The following is a 17944-nucleotide window of genomic DNA, read 5'->3' as shown; positions in this document are numbered from 1 at the left end:
TCCTTCTTGGGTACCAGAAAGTAGTGGGAATAACAACCACTCCCTACTTCCGGCCCAGGAACGCACTCATTGGCCCCCTTGGCCAAGAGGGCCGTGACTTCCTGCTGGAGAAGTACCAAGTGATCCCCTGACATGCGGTGGCACCGAGGTGGCATGGCTGGAGGGGAGGACTGAAAGGGAAGAGAGAAACCTCTGCAGACGATCTGCAACACACACTTGTCTGATGTGATATCGCGCCAGTGGGGGAGGTGGTGGCGGAAACTGCCACCCACCGGCGTGGGGTGCTCCACAAAGCTCGGATTATGAAGGTTTGGAGGTAGAAGCAGCAGGGGCGGAGGTGGACTGACCCACACGCTGATTCCCAGACCCGCCACTGCGGAAGCCGCGTCCGCGCGGAGGCTGGTTCAGCACAGCCTTGCTGAAGGAACGCACCTGGGCGCCTCTGCCGTGGCCACGAAACCCAGGAGTGGCAGGGCTTTTTGCGGAAAGACCCAAGGACTTGGCCGTGGCGCGCGAGTTCTTAAAACGCTCCAGTGCACTGTCAGCCTTATCGCCAAACAGGCGAGTGCCATCAAAGGGCATGTCCACGAACGAGTTCTGGACATCAGGCGAGAACCCGGAGGATCTCAGACAGGCGTGACAACGAAGCGCCACAGTTGTAGAAATCGCCCTGCCCAGTGAGTCAGCGGTGTCCAAACCACACCGAATGGCGAACTTAGCCACATCCTTACCCTCAGCAGCTGCTTGGGACAGCACAGCTTGGACCTCCTCAGGACACTGAGGCAACACCTGAGCAACCGTATCCCACACCGCTTGGGAATAGCGGGCCAAAAAGCAGGCGGTGTTCACCGACTGCAGCCCCAAGCTGGCCGAAGAGAACAACAGCTTTCCGAACTGTACCAACTTCTTAGAGTCATTATCCAGCGAAGCCGTGGGAAAGGCACTCTGCGACGTAGAGGCTTGGATGACCAGGCTCTCAGGTGTAGGATGAGTGGTCAGAAACGCAGTGTCACCGGGCGGTGATGCCCGGCTACATTCTTATCCACAGGGGTCCCTGTGGCCGGCCTCGACCAAGTGCCCAAGATGTCAGTGAGGGCGTCGTTAAAGGGAAGCAGGGGCTCCGACGAAGTGGACGCCGTCTGGAACACCTCAGTGAGGAGATTAGTGTTGAGGGCCACCATAGAAAGATCAAGGTTGAGGACCTCAGCTGCCCGATGGAGCACCATCGTGTAGGAGGCGCCCTCCTCCATGGTCGGTGGGGGAGAGGCAAACCCCGGGTCAGAAGAGACATCGAGGTCGCCTGCGTCCTCCAAGTCGTCCACCCAGTCCTGCTCGGAGTTACACTGACGGGTAAGAGGGTCCTCGGACCCCTCTCAGTCATCCTCCACCTCTGTTGCATGGGGAACAGACTGCGGCGGAAGAGCTGGAGCCGGAGAAGGAACATACGGCGTCGGAAACTGCGCCGTTCACGGCAAGCCGGCACCGCGTCCCAATGCGGATCCCAGGTAGGAACTAAATGGTCCTGGAACCAGGGTAAGGGCGGGACAAACGGCACCCACTGTGGCGCCGGAGGTGGAGCCGAGGGTGGCGCTGGGGCCAGAGCCGGAAGCGCTGGACCTCGTGATGCCGGGGCCGGAGCCAATGGCACAGGATCCTGTGGCGCCGAAGCTGGATCCGCCGGCGGCCCAACAGGATCTGGACAAGGGACCGTGGGGCCCAAAGGCACGCCGGCGGGAGCCCGAGGCCTAAAAAGGCGGTCCATGGTGGCAAGAATTTCTTGCACCTGTTCGGGAGTCGCCGACAGACCTGGGTAAGGCGGGTAGGCCGCGGGACTCCCAGGCTCCAAAGGAGCCGCAGGGGTAGAACCCCTGTCGCCCTCGTCCGCATTCGAGGACCGACGGGAGGACGTCGGAGAGCAAACACGCTTCTTCGACTTCTTTTTATGTGTTCGCTTACCGGAATCTGAGGGCGAAGACTTGGAGCCCGAGGAGCGACGACTGCGGCCCCGTGAGCGTTCCCAGGAACAGTCCTTGGACCTGGAACAGCGTTGGGACGAGTGCCGGACCTCCAGCAGCTTCCGGCGCCGCTCCCTCAAGGCCTTCGGGGCCATGGCCCGACAGGACCGGGAGTCGTGATCGGTCTCCAGGCAGTACAGGCAAACATCGTGGGGGTCCGCCACCGACATATTGCGACGGCAGGCCCCACAAGACTTAAATCCAGGCATCCCTACGTGCACCAAGGAGAAAAAAGTCTCTAATGTGTAGTCAAAAAGTGACCAAGGTACGTGCTCTAATCGGATCTGCGCTTGCTGACACGGAAAAAGAAAGAACCGACGTCAGCGCTCATGGGTGGCGCCCAAGTAGTCTCCATGACGTCATTTCGGCGCATACGAGCCCAGTGACAGACGCGGAGCCGCACAACGCCACCTACTGACGCGCAGGGGTACTGCTCCGAAAAGACTTTCCGGATCCAGTCTGACGCCTGGGAATATTCTAAGGTAAGGAATATATTACTAACGTGTCTCTTTCATATTATCTGTTCAACTGAGGCTGCTTTTACACATTCCAGTTAACATAACCGCATATTAAAGCCACCCTGAGGACACAGGGAGCAGTGGTCCTTGGGCAAGGAGGAAGACCCCACACTGCACCAGCCACCCACCAGAAAGCGCCCCACAGCAGTGCCCTTTCAGGCCCATGTCGATTTATGTGGCTTCTGTACGCTAAGCAAGACGAAGCACACCTGCCTTTACGACTCCCTGCAGCAGCTTCAATATATCACTCACAGTAGATAACACTGTGTGTCTAGGAGTACAGTGAGCGCTTCCCATGGCTACGCAGACACCTGCCGGCCGCCCTGTGCGACACGTTCTCAGGTGCACATGCCAGTGGCTAAGCCTCCCAAAGCAAACAAAACCAGTGACAAGCATCGGCATAGCCACTAGGTCTCGCCTTTGGGACCTTATAGGTGTTTAGCCATGCAACAGTTGATGTTGTTGCACCAAGGATATTGTGCTGCATAACTAAATACTTATATGGTCCCAAAGGCGAGACCTAATGGCTATGCCAATGCTTGTTTTGGGAGTGCCTGGGCCGAATTGTGATCCCAATCCGACCCTGCCGCGCAGCCTAACTGTGCACGATGGCGGGTCCATGAAAACCGCAGGAGACGTGGGCGAGCGGTCATCAAAGTGAGGGCGAGGCCTGTACTCTATTACATCTGATACTGGATCCCATAAAATAGCGGTCAAAGGGTGAGAACAGAAACGGAGAGGTGTTACTATTGGGCAGAGTCATGAGCGGAGTCTGGCAGTAAACGCAACTGAAATATTTTTTTTAAACTGCACAAAACTTCAATGGGTTTGGCAGAAATTCTCTCATAGAGATGCATAGAAGGTTTACAGACCAATTGCATCTTTGAAGGTGTGATGCTTGTGAAACAAAAAAAAAAGTAATAATACTTTTTGTGGATAACACAATTCCCACAGATCTGCCCGACAAGTATTGGTGTACTACAAGACAGAGCTTAGATTCGTGTGAATTCAAGGTACCTGCAGCAGGCTCATTTTGTCGGCTTGCACTGTGCACTGTCTATAAGAATACAGATGACAAATCATAATATTATTACATGTGCAATCCATGTTGTTGAGGAATGAAGTTAATGTGGCAAAAAAAAGTTTACAAGAAATTACAGGTATGCATGGTTTCGTTTTTACCTGTTTATGTGAACACAGAGACTCCATAAAAATATGAAAAGCACAGGCGGCTAAGTATTTAGTGTGGCCCCTCAAATGACTTTCCCCTGTAAAGTCAGCAATGATTGATGTCAAAGAAGCCAGGCCTCACCCAAGGCCCAAAGTCTGAAAGAGGGCCAGCGTCGTTCTTCTTTTGTACCCAATAATGTGGCTATGGGCTTGCACAATTACCTTTGGTATAATGTTGCATTTTTTTTTCTTTCACTTGGTAAAATGTGTCGTGATTTTGCTCCGAGGGGCGGTCTTTCAAACAGCAAAGTAATACCAAGGTTGCTTCATCAAGTGGCAGCCTGGTGTAGTGTTTTGATCTATGGCTCGAATTAAGGTTGAGAAATAGGATTGTGTAAGCCTAATATTAGTTTCCAGTGTTATGGATGCATGTTGTCCTGAGTCCTCCCCAGTTCGTTAACTGAAAGTGACGGAAGAGCCATAACCTTTAATCAGAAACCTAACCCGTCCCCGGCACCCTGACCTCCGCCATTACTTATAGTTTAGACATGGCGGCCGCGCGCGCGCGCCCGCTTCACTGGAGCGTGTCTGTTTACCTGCGTGCAGAGCCTCGGCAGAGAGAGCGCCAGCTTAACCATGTCAGGCAGGATGGACTGGAAGAGACGAAGGGCTTCTGCTTCCTCCAGAGCCTAGAGGGAGACAGGAAAACAAAACATGAAATACGGCACCGTTTCCGTCGGCAGTTGTTCTGAATCTAGCCATGTTACAAGATTTAAGGCATCTTTTCAAACAATATCTTAAAACTATATAAGTCAGACCAGGAAGTACCGCTGCCTATAGTAATGTCTTTATCCACTAGTATAAAAGATGTTTCCCGAAACACTTTTTCTCCCCCGATTAAAGCTACATTTCTGTTCTCAGACGCAAGGTGTATTTATCATTTTGACTGTAGGCAGAGTTTCTCAGAGACAAACACCAATCATTCGTTCACGTTTTGAGGTTTCAGAAGGAACAGGAATCGATACTTCAGTAAGAATATGTACAAAACCATGGCATAGCTGTCTGGCCTCGAACTGCCCCCAATAATCACAACAGAAACAGTAGAAATCGTTTCCAAATCCATTTGAATTATTTTCGGCTTGTATCATCTGTTGTAAGTGTACATCTTAGAGGAGGGGGGACCTGCCTTTTTACAAGTATTTAACCGCTCAGCTGTTGTGCTATTATTTTAGGGTGGAACAAGTGAAGACTGCCAGTGCTGTGAGTAGACCTCAGCCGTTCACTGCTTTCAGTGGACACAATGTGCGCACAAAATAGAAGGCTTATTCAAATTTCACGTCTTAACCTAGGCACCAAAAGAACAAGTTACTTACCTTTGGCAATGCTCTTTCTGGTGGATACTCAATATAACCGCAGAGTCCTCACCTTGAGATTACCCCGAAGCACCGGTCTAGATCCAGAAAACTCAAAAAGCAGTGGCCCTGAGCGCCAGTAAGTGGTGCTGTGCAATTCTGCATTGATGCAATTTTGCTCCGGACGTGAAGAGCGGAGCCGCAGATGAGCACCACACCGAGGGGCCCTGAGATCAGTTTCTTTCATGAGCTTGTCCACTCTCTCAGAGCAGATCACACCAGCAAATTGGAAGTCTCAGATTTCAGATTCCTAAACCTTGACCTTTTAAATGGAAAGGAAACCATTCTACAGAACAGGGAGGTGAGGAATCTGTGGTTAGATAAGAGTATCCATCATAAAAATTGTTACCGGAGGTTAAGTAACTTGTTCTTCTGATGGATACTTTTCACCACAGATTCCTCACCTTGTGAATAGTACCACATCAGTACCTCTAAAGGTAGTGGCTAAGGTCCTCCAGGACTGAGTAGAGAAAATGCCCTTCTCAACAAACCTGAGAGTTGAGGTAGTAATGCTTTGTGAATGTATGAACCATATACATGTAGTCATCTGACATATGTCCAGCAAAGGTACTAACCGTGCGAACGTGTGGTAGTAGTCTTAACTCAGGTGGACTGAAACCAGAAGCCTTCTGGAGGCGGCTGCTTCTCCAATGCGTAGCACTTTATGCAGAGAACAATCCATCAGGGGCTGGTCTGTCCCTGGACTGCTGGCCCTTCTTTGCCCTGGAGCTGACAGTCCCACCTGGTGTCTTTTGGTGTGATCAGTATAAAAACGTAGTGCCCTCTTAAGGTCCAAACGAAGAAGTCTTTGCTCCTCAGAGGGATGAGGTGGGGCAAAGAATGCCAGAAGGGTGATGGCCTTCCCATCATGAAATGGACTGACCACTTTCAGTAGAAACTTAGCTTCGTTCCTTAACACCAACTTATCTGGAGAGAATGTTGTATAAGGTGGGCTGACAGAAAGCCAGCAGTTGCTTACACACCTAGTCAATGTTATGAAAATGAGAAAGAATGTTTTCAATGTCAAAAGTCTCAACGGACAACAGTGCACTGGCCCAAGAGTGGTGCACATCAAGTGAGAACTAACTTAAATTCCCACTGTGACTTCACAGAGGGATTTGGTGTAAACAAATGTTGAAAACCTTTCAAAAACATCACCACAACATAAAGAAGGCTGATCTGGCAACTGCAAAATAGTCAAAAGAGCCTTTAGCAGAGCCTAAAGCAAATCCTTGCTGGACCAGGGACACAACAAACAACAAAACTAGGGGGCAACTTGGCTTATAGAGTGTCAATGCGTCGGGTGTCACACCAAGCCACAAATTTATCCCAACAACTGGTGTACACTTTATGTGGAGATACACCTCGCCATCAAGACGACAAAAACTACTTCAGGAGGTCAACTGCAGCAAACATGGAGATGTCAATTCTGCAAGCCCGGATGCAGTACCCTGCTTTGCTTCTGCGACAGAAGAACGTCTTGAAGCATGATCGAAAGACAGCTGCTCATGCTCATGGGTTCAGGATACCACCCTTTCATGGCCCAATCTGGTGCCATTAGGATGACTTGGTCCAATTGCTCCTGATCTTCAGAATTGAGGCAGAAAAGGCAGCGGCAGGAGTCCCAAACTCCATTGCAGACGAAAGCTGAGAGAGAGCTGTCTTGGAAAGCCCACCTTGCAAATGTGCGGACATTCGCATTCTAGGCAGTGATGCAAACAAAGATGGAGCCAGGGTTCTCCCCACTGACCAACGATGGCCTGTGCCATCTAAAGGTGCAACTCATATTCATGATCGGCAAAGCAATGGCGGCTGAGTATGACTGCACTGGCAGTTAGAGAAACCGCCTGATTGTTTACCACCAGAGAAATTCCTTAGTAGAACAGGTGTTTCCAGAGACACAGAGCATTCTGACATAGGGCCCTAGACCCCACCCTGCCCTGCTGGTTGGAGTACCACATGGCAATGAAGTTGTCCATGACCACCTGCACCAGCCTTCTTCTGATGGGTGGTAAGAAGGACTTCAACGCCAAGTGGATCACTCTACTGTAGACCAGAGGTCTCTGATCTCCACCTCTCCCAGATGACTTCCCCAACCCAGCAGCAATACAACTGTGACCACCTTCAGCTCCGGGTGGACTACAGAAAGGGGTCTGCTACTGACCCAACTGATCAGATTCCCCTGATGCTGTGCCCACTGGAATATGAGGTCCTAATCCAGAGTGTGCCTATGCATTTAGTATGTTTGCAGGAGGCCAACAATCCTCAGAGCCTCAAAGTCTTCCGCACTGTGATTCATCAGTGAGGCTTGAATATCTGAATCATAGCCTGAATGTCCTGGAGGCACCGCTCCATAGAAAAAGCACAAAACTGTACCATATCCAGAATATTTCTAATAAACTAGAACATTTGATAGTCAGGTGTGTCTTTCACATATTGATGGTGAATGCTAATGATGTTAGGAGGCTCACCGTCATCTGGAGATGGTTGATCACTGCCTGTGGCGAACCCTCCTTCAGCAGCCAGTCGTCGAGGTAGGGAAAGACTGCTAATTTTGACCTCCAAAGTTGCGCCGCCACCACTATTACTTTCAAGAACTCCAGAGGGAGCATCAGTGAGGCCAAAAAGGAGCACTGCAAACTGAAAATGCTTCTGGCCTGGCAACAACATTTTACTTGTGGGTCTGCAGGATTGGGATATGGAAATAAGTGTCCTACAGGTCCGATCCCATCATCCAGTTTCGAGGGACTAAGACAGACAGACCCTGGGCTAGCATGAGCATTTAAAATTTGCCCTTCCAGAGGGAGTAGATCCAAAATAGGAAAAAGGCCTCCCTACTTCAGCACAAGGAAGTAACTAAAGTAACACCCAGTTCCTACTTTTGAGCCTGGTGCTCGCTCTATGGCCCCTTTGGCCAAAAGGGCCTGAACTTCCTGTTGCAAGACAGACAGGAGGCCCTCCTTCAGCTGCTATGATGGTGGTGGAAGATGTGGCAGGTAGAAAGGAAAGGAGATGATGTATACCCAAAGTACAATTTAGGGGGGACACTTGTCTGAAGTGATGACCTACCACCCTCGGAGGAACCATCGGATATTGACTCCGACAGGGTGGCTGTCTGATGACAAGGACACACTAAAGCAGTTGTGTGGCTGTTGATGCAGGAGGGATGAAGACCTAGCCGCACTTTTTCCCTACTGTCCTGAGTGTTGCCTTTGAGACCATGGCCTCAAGGAACTTGCTGTGGCCCTACTTTCCTTAAGCCATTTCAAAGAGCCGTCAAATGGCATGTCTATCAGGGATGCCTGGACACCTTCGGAGAAGCCGATAGACAACATCCAAGCATGGTGCCGAAGTTCCACACCGGTGCCCATTGCTTGACCTAAGCAATAGGCTGTGTCCAAGCCAGAACATATTTTGGAATTTACTGCATCACATCTGTGAGAAGCTGGTCTGGTATATGATGCCAACTAATGTAAATGGGCACCTTGCACCAGTCCAGACAACCCTTATTGTGATTTAAGAGGACTTAAACCTTAAATAGTGGGTAACTGGTTATTGGGGGCAAGATGGCGGCCGCAGCGGTGGCCGGTTAAGCTGGTGCCTACCACCCTCCACCTCTACAACGCTTACCGAGTGTATGTCAGTGTTCAACCAACCGCTCGAGCTCAGCTTCGGAGGCTCCAGTCCCACAATCCCTTGATGGTCTCCAGACTCCTCAGTGTTGCTTCGTTGTGGAGAAAGCGGCACTTTGTGCTTCTCCGGCGTCCATTGTGGTGCTACTTCGCAGATTCTGGCGGGGGTAGCGGCGTTGACAGTGGCGGCTTAGGAGAGGGTATGCCGGGAAAGAGCACAACATCGAGATCTGGCCGCAGCAGAGGGGCTGGACACTCTGCGGTCTTCACAAGAACGAGGCAGATGGCGGCTGGGGAGAAGCCGGCGGAGAAGGTAGCAGACAAAATTAACAAATTCAAACGCAAGCTACACAGAAAACACCGGTAAGCCTTGGTTTGCCAAATTTGGAGAAGGGGATTCTGGGTGATGTAGTTCATGGAGGTGTCGGGCAAGTCATTTTGGTGGATGAACTTACTCTACAACAACGGCAGCAACAGGGGCAGATCACTGAAGGGGCTGTAGTCGGTTTGGATCAGCCCGGTTGTTCTGCTCTGGAACTTAATACTAAATTGGGGAGTGTAGAGGCAACAAGAGAGCTACATGATCTGCCGGATAAGGTCTCGATAGCTGAGGATTTCTTCTCGTTGTCTGACAGGTCTTCGGTAGACAGTGCGGTACAGGACTGGCTTGATGGGGGCAGTATGGGGGGTGAGGTGGAACACCTGGACCACTTGGAACTGTCTATGGATGCTTCGGGTCAAGGCGATCAAGCACCTAGGGGAGGGGCAGGGGGGCGGTCAGTGACCTCTTCTGCCTGGGATGAACAGAACTCTCCTAATTCTGCTGCCTCTGCCGTATCGGGTGGAATTACCCTACAGGATCAATCAGTGCGAAGAAGCTCCGTCTCAGCACCAGTACCAGCTCCAGAGGAGATCACGCTGGCCACTATTTATGACCTGATTATGACCCACAGAGCAGAAACACAGGCTGGACTTTTACGTACTCAAAATGCATGTAAGCGACTGCAGAACGCTGTAAGACGGGTGGCTAAAACCTGCTTGGAGGTGGTCACAAGGATGGATGAGGCCGAAACAAGGATTTCCACACTGGAAGACGAACTGTGCGCTCAGAAGGAGACAATAGGATCACTTAAGACTTATAGGGATGAGCTCCATTGGAAAATAACCGATCTTGAAAATAGGTCCAGACGAAACAATTTGAGAGTTTTGGGTGTGCCGGAGGGGAAAGAGGGAGCGGACCCGCTACGGTTTATGGTGGAACTGCTCTCAGAGGCATTCCCGGAGCTGGGGCACTGGGACTGGCAAAGGGAAGTCCAAAGGGCACATAGATTTCCGTTTGTGCAAAAGAGGGGACAGAGCTCGGAATTTCCTAGGGCTATTTTGATATCACTTTGTAATTTTAGAGCGAGAGAGGAGCTCTATGATTTAGCACGACCAAACAAAAGGAGAAGTGCTAAGGGGTGTGAGTTTTTTGTACGCCCAGACTTTTGTCAGGAGACGGTTGGGCAGCGATGGAGGCTCAGGCAGCTTATTCCAGAGATCCAGGCTAAGGGGGCTCAGGTGTTTTTGCAGAACCCGGCTAAACTGAAGGTTGTGAAGGCTGGCCAGAGTCAGTTTTTTATCTCAGAGATAAAAGCAAAAGAGTACCTTCAGTCTATGTGAGAAATTGGATAAGGTGATAAGTCTTTTTGGCTGGTGGCCTACATTAGCCGCCTATATTAGTCTCCTTACATATTATGCTGTGGTGCTATAAGGTACGTTAATTGGTACTTGGTACTGTGTGAGGTATCATTTTTAGGGCCACCAGTGTAGTATAGAGGGGTTATAGGTTATTCTGGAGGGTTAGCGAATAGAGCAGGTTAGCCCGAAGGATGTGGGATATTGAGCTTTTTCTCTTTTATGTATCTTTGGGTTATGGGGCTATGGGTGGTTGGCTGGACAATAGGTTGTTTTTCTTCACGATGAAGGTGGCTGTTGGGAGGTGGTGGTTGGGCACTGAGCTTTGTCATCACTAAGGGAAGGAATTCCCAATGCTCCATATGGGTGGTGTGAGGGGTGGTGGGGGGATGGAGGGGGGGCTCGGGCTGTTGGGAGGGGGTGTGGGGGGGGCAGGGGTCAATGGGTTCAGCAGAAAGCACAATTTTTATTTTGTATAGTCCTTATCAGATCGTCTCAGTTAAAATATACAGGTCTACATATGTCAAGATCAAAAATAGCTCTATTTTGTAAAAGGAAATTTGCTGTATCAATTGTATTAATTATGTTGGATGTATTAGATATTAAAAGCCATGTAAGATGTTGGGAAAAAAACAAAAAAGAAAAAAAAAAAAAATCTGATGTTCGTTGGGGCAGATTGTATAATGGTAGGTTTTTTGGTACTAAAATGGATAAGGATGCGGGATGAGGAAACTAATTTGCTGTTCACTTAACATCTGTGGGTTGAATTACCCTGGGAAAAGAAGAGTTTTGTCCAGAATTATATACTCAAGTTCATGGGATCTTTTATTTTTGCAGGAGACACATATTGCATGGGCAAATAGGGCATGGCTCGGCTCTTTAGGGCTCGAGCTATTGGCTTGTACCACGCAGACGGCTAATGTTAAGGGTGTTGCGGTTCTTGCTAAAAAGGGATTCATTAAAATGAAAAAGTATAAAGTTGATAATTTGGGACGTTGGGTAATGATAGAGGCGCTGGTTTCACAGCAAGTTATTACATTATGTTCTGTATATGCTCCAAACACGGATGACCCAGACTTCTTCCAATCGATAAACACAGAATTATCATTTTTTCCACATCCCATGATTGTTTGTGGCGATTTAAATATACATCTTCCTTCACAGGTGAATTTAAGGATAGCCGAGGTGTATACTGGCAGGAAGCCGCTAGGATTTAGGAGTTTGCAGGCGCTTGTCCAGGATCAAGGGTTATATGATGTATGGGCAGAACTCAACGCTGGCCAGGATGGATTTACGTATTTCTCTGCCCCACATGTGAAAATGGCACGGCTAGATTATTTTTTGGTATCCGGTGATGTTTTGCCGAGGGCTACAATTAGGATACTTCCTAAAATTATATCAGATCACAATCCGGTAGTCTTGGAGTTCGAATTTTCGGGCTTAACGGTTAGGTCTAAAAAATGGACATTTGATAGAAAGCTCCTGCTCAGTGAGGATTATTGTAAGTGGATGGCAAAATGGATTCCCGAATTTGTCCAGATAAATATAGGGTCGGTAAGGATTGATATTGTCTGGGATGCGTTGAAGGCGGGGATAAGAGGTGAGACATTAAGATTTGCTGCAAGGAAGCGTAAGATAGAGCGCCTAAAGGTTTTAGATGATTTAGGGACTCTCTCTCGGGTGGAGCAAAAATTGGTGCGAGAGATAAAGATTGGTGGGAGGGTAAAGGAGGCTCAAGCAGAGGTGGCAGCTTGTCGGGCGAAAATCTATCAAGGCTATGCAGATGTGGTGGCTGCTAGCTACCAAATACATAGGAGAGAGCTTTATGAGTATGGTGAAAAGGTTGGTAAGGTTCTCGACAATAGATTACGTCAAAGGGAGGTGGATTCTAGGATTGATAAGATTAAGGATCCTGAGGGAAATATGGTGGAGACTCCTTCCCTGATCCAGGACGCTTTTAGAAAATACTACGAAAAATTATATACATCTGAATCAGTCGTAAGTGCTGAGGGGTATTTAGCAGGAGTGGCCTGCGTGGGGGTAAAGGAACAGGATAAAGGGGCACTAACGGAGGAGCTTTCTCCAGAGGAGATCGAAAAGGCAATGATGTCATTAGCAGTGGGGAAGGCTATGGGATCAGATTCGATCCCCCTGGGGTTTTATATAAAATTTAAGAGGGAACTAGAGAGGATGATGACCTTAGTTTTTCAATCAGCTTTTGTTGGGACTCCTCCGACCTCTTGGTCTCAAACTATAATAGTAGTTTTTAAAAAAAAAGGGAAAGGATCCTCAGGAGCTCTCCTCGTATAGACCGATTTCGGTAATCAATGCCGATAATAAGATCTACTCGAAGTGTTTGGCAACGAGATTGGGTGACGTGATCAGCCCCCTTGTTTCATTACAACAACATGGGTTTATAGCTGGGAGGGGGACCACGGATCATGTTAGGCGACTCATTACGATATTCGACTGGGCTCAGGCAACGAATGCCTCTGTTGGGGTGGCCCTGTTGGATGCTGAAAAAGCATTCGACAGGGTCTCTTGGGAGGTTCTTTGGGCCGTAATGAGATGGAAGTCGTTTCCTAGCAGATATATACGGGCAATACAGTCAATGTATTTAACTCCGAGAGCAAGGGTTAGATTGGGAGGGGAGGAGACACAGACTTTTTTGATTAGTAGAGGCACACGTCAGGGGTGCCCCTGCTCACCACTCCTGTTTGCTTTGTTTATTGATCCTCTCATTGAAAGGCTAGAGTCGGACCCGGGTATTCTACCGGTAATTTCGAGCCCATACTCAGTTAAAGTCCTGGCATATGCTGACGATCTGGCGGTATTGTCATCAGATATGAGCAGCGCTATGCCTAGAATCGAGACTATCACTGGAAATTTCGGAATAGTATCTGGCTATAAACTAAATTTGGGGAAGACTCGAGTACTGCACTCAGAAGCTGGGTCTCTAGGGGATTTAGGGGTGGGTGTGGCCACAGAGGCTATGTATTTGGGTATAATTGTTACATCTAAAATTCAAAACATCCCGAGTATTAATATAGAGCCGATACTTGCTTCCTCAAATAAAATGTTGGAGAGAATTAATCGGCTGCATCTCTCCTTACATGGAAGGGCTAATGTTTTGAAAATGTCTATCTTTCCTAAATTGCTGTATCTGTTTCGGGCTCTCCCTATCCTCTTCCCAAAAGAATTATTTGACAGAATAGAACGGATGTGTTCACGATTCCTTTGGGGATATCACCGCTCTAGAAGGGCAATCAAATGGCTTTATTTGCCATCGGAACGTGGAGGTCTGGCACTCCCAAATTTTTATTTGTATTATTCAGCCTCGCTGTTTCAATTAATGGGGGTTTTGATTTGGGGCAGGATGACGGTGTTGGATCCTGCTTTCTCTCCATCTATTTATGAGTGGTGTTTGGGAAATTCAGCACAAGGGTTACTTTTAAAAGTAATAGAGCCAAGCTACTACAAAAAGACTAGGTTTAAAATTATTCAGGCGGCCTATGTAGTTTGGAAGAGATTTTGCAAACTGTTTTCTATTCCTTGTATTACACGGTATACACTGTTAGACTCGTCAGTCTTATCCTATGTGGTGTTTCAGGACTCCGTTATGCGTAGGTGGTCACAGCTTGGTATTAGGTTAGTAGGTGATTTGCTGGAGCAGGGCGAGATCGTATCTTTCTCAACTTTACAAAGTAGATGCGGGGTCGGAAAGGCGGATTTCTTTAAGTATTTGCAATTAAGAAGTGCCTTACAGGCCGCAATTGTGGGGAGAAAATGTTACCCATTACAAATCAGTGTCTTGGATTTAATAAAAGGAAAATGTAAAATAGGGCAATTATATGCAGAGCTTATGCTAATGCAAACTGATGACTTAGGAAGGCAGGAGGCAATATGGGAGGAGAAAGCGTCAATAGTTAATTTGGACTTACAATTGGTAATGCGAACGGCTAGCTCTATTTTGCTTTCTGGTAGTCTTAGAAGTCAATCATATATGGCCACGTTTAATTTATATTATACGCCAGGAAGGATAGCAAAGTGGAAGGCTGGTAAGGGGGCTAATTGTTCAAGGTGTGGACTTTATGCAGCAGACTCACGGCACATGTTTTACTCCTGTCCTGCCTTACAGCCACTCCTGCTGGATATTGAACGGTTCCTGTCACAATCTCTGGGAATACCAATATCTGTCACGGCCTCTTTGGTTTTGTTTGGAATAGAATTCAGTACAGATATGGGTAGGCAGTCGTTATCTGATAGAGGATTTAAATTTATCTGTATGTCAGTTTTGCGGTCTTGTATAACATCTCAGTGGCAGGATTCTGAGCCTCCTGCCTTCACAAGCTGGAGAGCAAAACTTATTGCTATATATAATATGGAATGGGCATTATATAAATTGAAAGGGATTGCAAAGAAAAAGCTGGGGGCGGCCATCTGGGAACCGATCAGAATTTGGATACAGCAATGATATATTTAATAATGCATTTTTGGTTTGATTGCTTTGTTTTTTCTGTCTCTATGTACGGGCTTTGTTTATTTCTCTGTTACAAATAATGGTCTGTAAATAATGAATTGTGCTGCTGAATCGAGAAAAAAAATAAAAAATAAATAAATAAATAAACCTTAAATAGCTCTCTAAGTGGTATCTGTGGAGAGCAGCCTTCAGGCTTAGTCCAGAAGGAGTGTAAAGCAGCTTGTTTTGCCAGAATGCAATCTTATAGTAAAGATTGAGTGAAAAAGGACCACACAAGGTATTTATAAAAATATGTATTTATTATAGCATACTCTCTAACATGTTTAGATATCGCCTACACTGAGATAAACACAATGCACACAATACTTTGCATAGAAATACAGTAAATAGCACAAAATACACAGTGGACCCCGGGGGGGCAAACCATATACTAAGAAAGTGGTATAGGACCCACGACTCCGGTCAAGACAAGGTTGAGAGGATCTAGGAGTGCTGGGGACCCAAGGAACCACCCAAGTTAAGTAGATAGGGACCCCACGGAGAGCGTGTGCAGTGTGGAAACACGACCGCGTGCTCCATACAACTCTACGTGCAAGTCGCAGTTGGATTTTTACAGATTAAGGACCCTGAAGAAACCCAGTGGAAGATAGAAGGTTGGAGAGCGACCCCACCCATGGATACCCTAGTACCCACGTTACCTACACCAGGGAATCCAGGTGCATACGTGTGAAGTGGTGTTGGAAACCGCCGTCGAATCCAATGGAGGACTTCAGGAAAGTGCTGCTGCTGACGAAAGAGTAAGTGTCCAGTGGAATCCGAAGGTGGTTTCTAGATGAGAGGCACCTGCAAACCGAGGGGATAGAGTCTATGTCACCCAGGAGTGACCAGGAGACTTGGAAGAGGAATGCCCTCCGATGTCATGTGTTGCAGGATGGGTGACGATGACCCTATCTCTGCAGCTGTGAGGACCAGGTGATGCGGAGGAGGACAAGTAGCTGTGCCACGAGCTGTCCCACGAAGGATGTCGAGTGCTGAGGGGTCGGTGTCTGGTGGGAGCACCAACAAGCCTTGGCAAATGCAACCAACACAGGAATTGAAGAAGGAGCAACGTCTGGACCAGCAAGGTCCAGGAGACTCACCACAAGCAGGGGAGTAAGGGCAGGCCCAAGCAATCAGGTGATCCCAAAAGAAACAAAGATGGCCCTCAAATGGACCCATGGGCCGGAGGCACTGGAGTCGCAAGAGGACCTCAAGCAGCTCACCAAAAGATGCAGGCCATGATGTACACGATAAGGTGTGGCTGAAGATTCTGGTCACTGGAGGTGCTCGATGTTGGGGCTACTTGGAGCCCGAAGATCTTCTTGGATAGAGGCCAACAAGCCTTTGCAAGTGTAAGTCGACGCGGTGCACAGGGGTTCGGTTATTGCAATCCCCACAAGGGATACTGGCCTCAAACTTGGTGAGAGGGCAGGGCAGGCCTCAGGAGCAGTGGAAAACCACCACCTGTGTTGAAGAACCTTATGGAGTCCGGAGGAGCTCAGGATCAGCAGAACCAGTCGACTTAGTTGTGGTGCCTGCGAATGCAGGAGAGCGACTCCTTCACTCCAAGTAAGATTCCTTCAGGTGTCTTTGATGCCTACAGGCCGTGGAAGGTTCCTGTATGGTGCACAGGCACAGACTATGCAGCAGACTGGAGGGAAGTCGAAATCGAGGCCAAATATTGTCCAGCGAACCCCAGACGGTAGAAGTAGAAGTGGTGTCTGATCTGAATCTTGTCCCACGACGAATCTAGGGACCTACACCCAGGTAAGCCCGTAAGTACCCTATGATTCAGGAGGCCCTCCTAGGGGAGGATCTGGACAGGGAGAAGGTTACTCCCATGTACTTTGTCCAGTTTCGCACCAGAGCGGGAGCCAACAGCTCCCATGACTGGTTTGAACTGGATTATGCATGAGACACCAAATGTGCCCCTCATGCAGACCGAGTGGCGCTGGCAAGTGCACCCACCCTACCCCAGTACACTTAATCATGTCTGGGAGGTGGCCACACCCTCCTTGTGACAGGATGCCTATTCTTCTGCCTTCCCCTGCTCAAGCTTGGCTTAGCAACAGGAGGGCAGAATCGGCTCTCTGGTAAGCAGCAACCATTTTGTGTTGTCTGGGTCAAGAAGGCTGGTACCAGGAACACTGCGAGCGTAACGGAGGCCTGTAGTTCCATTTTGAACGGTCTCCCATGGGTAGCATAATTCATGCTTCAGCCCATGGGGGACCTTTGGGGAACCCAAGCCCTGGGGTACCTTAGTACCATATACTATGGACTTATAGGGGTACCCCAGTATCCAATCTGGAATGTACCCAAGTACTTACCACAACAATTTAAGGGAGAAAGCAGAGCGACTGGGGTCCGGATTAGCAGGATCCCACTCAGACTAGTCCAAAATCAACTTGGCACCAGGCAAAAAGTGGGGGTAGCCATGCAGAAGGATCCTGCCTTCCTATAACAACCATCCTGCATAGCTTGAGAAAGTAACAGCCGAAGGTCATTCGGAACAGCCAGTAGAACATGTGCCACTGTATCCAGGATAGAATGGGAGAAGCAGATTAGACAGCTGGCTTTCACTGACCTCAAAGCACGCTCGTAGAGGAGAATATCAGCTTGCCAAATGTCTCTATCAGTTATGACTCACAATCAGGTGGATTGATAGGGAAGGCATTGGGATTGACTTTACCAGTGGGTGCCTGTACCACCAAACTCTCTGGCACTGGGTGTTTGACTCACTTGGAGCAGGATGATGGCTACAAGTAACCTGCCTATTAACAGGTAGACCCCAACATTATTTTGCCCAAGTGCCCAAAAGAGCCTTCTTGAGGGCCTCAAAATATGGCAGTAGAGGCTCTGTAGAGCCCAGTCATCAAAATTGACATGTCCGATTCAGTGCTGAAAAGATTGTGTCAAGTTTGGACCCTGTCACATGGTATGGGCAAAGTGTCAGAATCAGAAGAACCGCCTGTTGGCTGTAATGATCAGAGCCAGGTGAAGC

General features: G+C 48.5%; 1 protein-coding gene across 2 annotated transcripts in view; it reads right to left on the bottom strand.

Moving 5' to 3' along the window:
• The window catches only part of PARG (poly(ADP-ribose) glycohydrolase), a 722753-nt gene that overhangs the window by 369521 nt on the left and 335288 nt on the right, over window positions 1-17944 (bottom strand). For both annotated transcript variants that reach the window (XM_085608405.1, XM_085608413.1), the window contains exon 8: window positions 4300-4392. In XM_085608405.1, the coding sequence (XP_085464531.1) occupies window positions 4300-4392 (93 nt within the window). The remainder of the gene's footprint in view (window positions 1-4299; window positions 4393-17944) is intronic.

Source organism: Triturus cristatus, chromosome 1_2 (assembly GCF_964204655.1).
Source record: "Triturus cristatus chromosome 1_2, aTriCri1.1, whole genome shotgun sequence".
Classification (NCBI taxonomy): Eukaryota; Metazoa; Chordata; class Amphibia; order Caudata; family Salamandridae; genus Triturus; species Triturus cristatus.
Note: the sequence above shows the minus strand (reverse complement) of the source record. Positions and strands in the feature narration are given on the sequence as shown.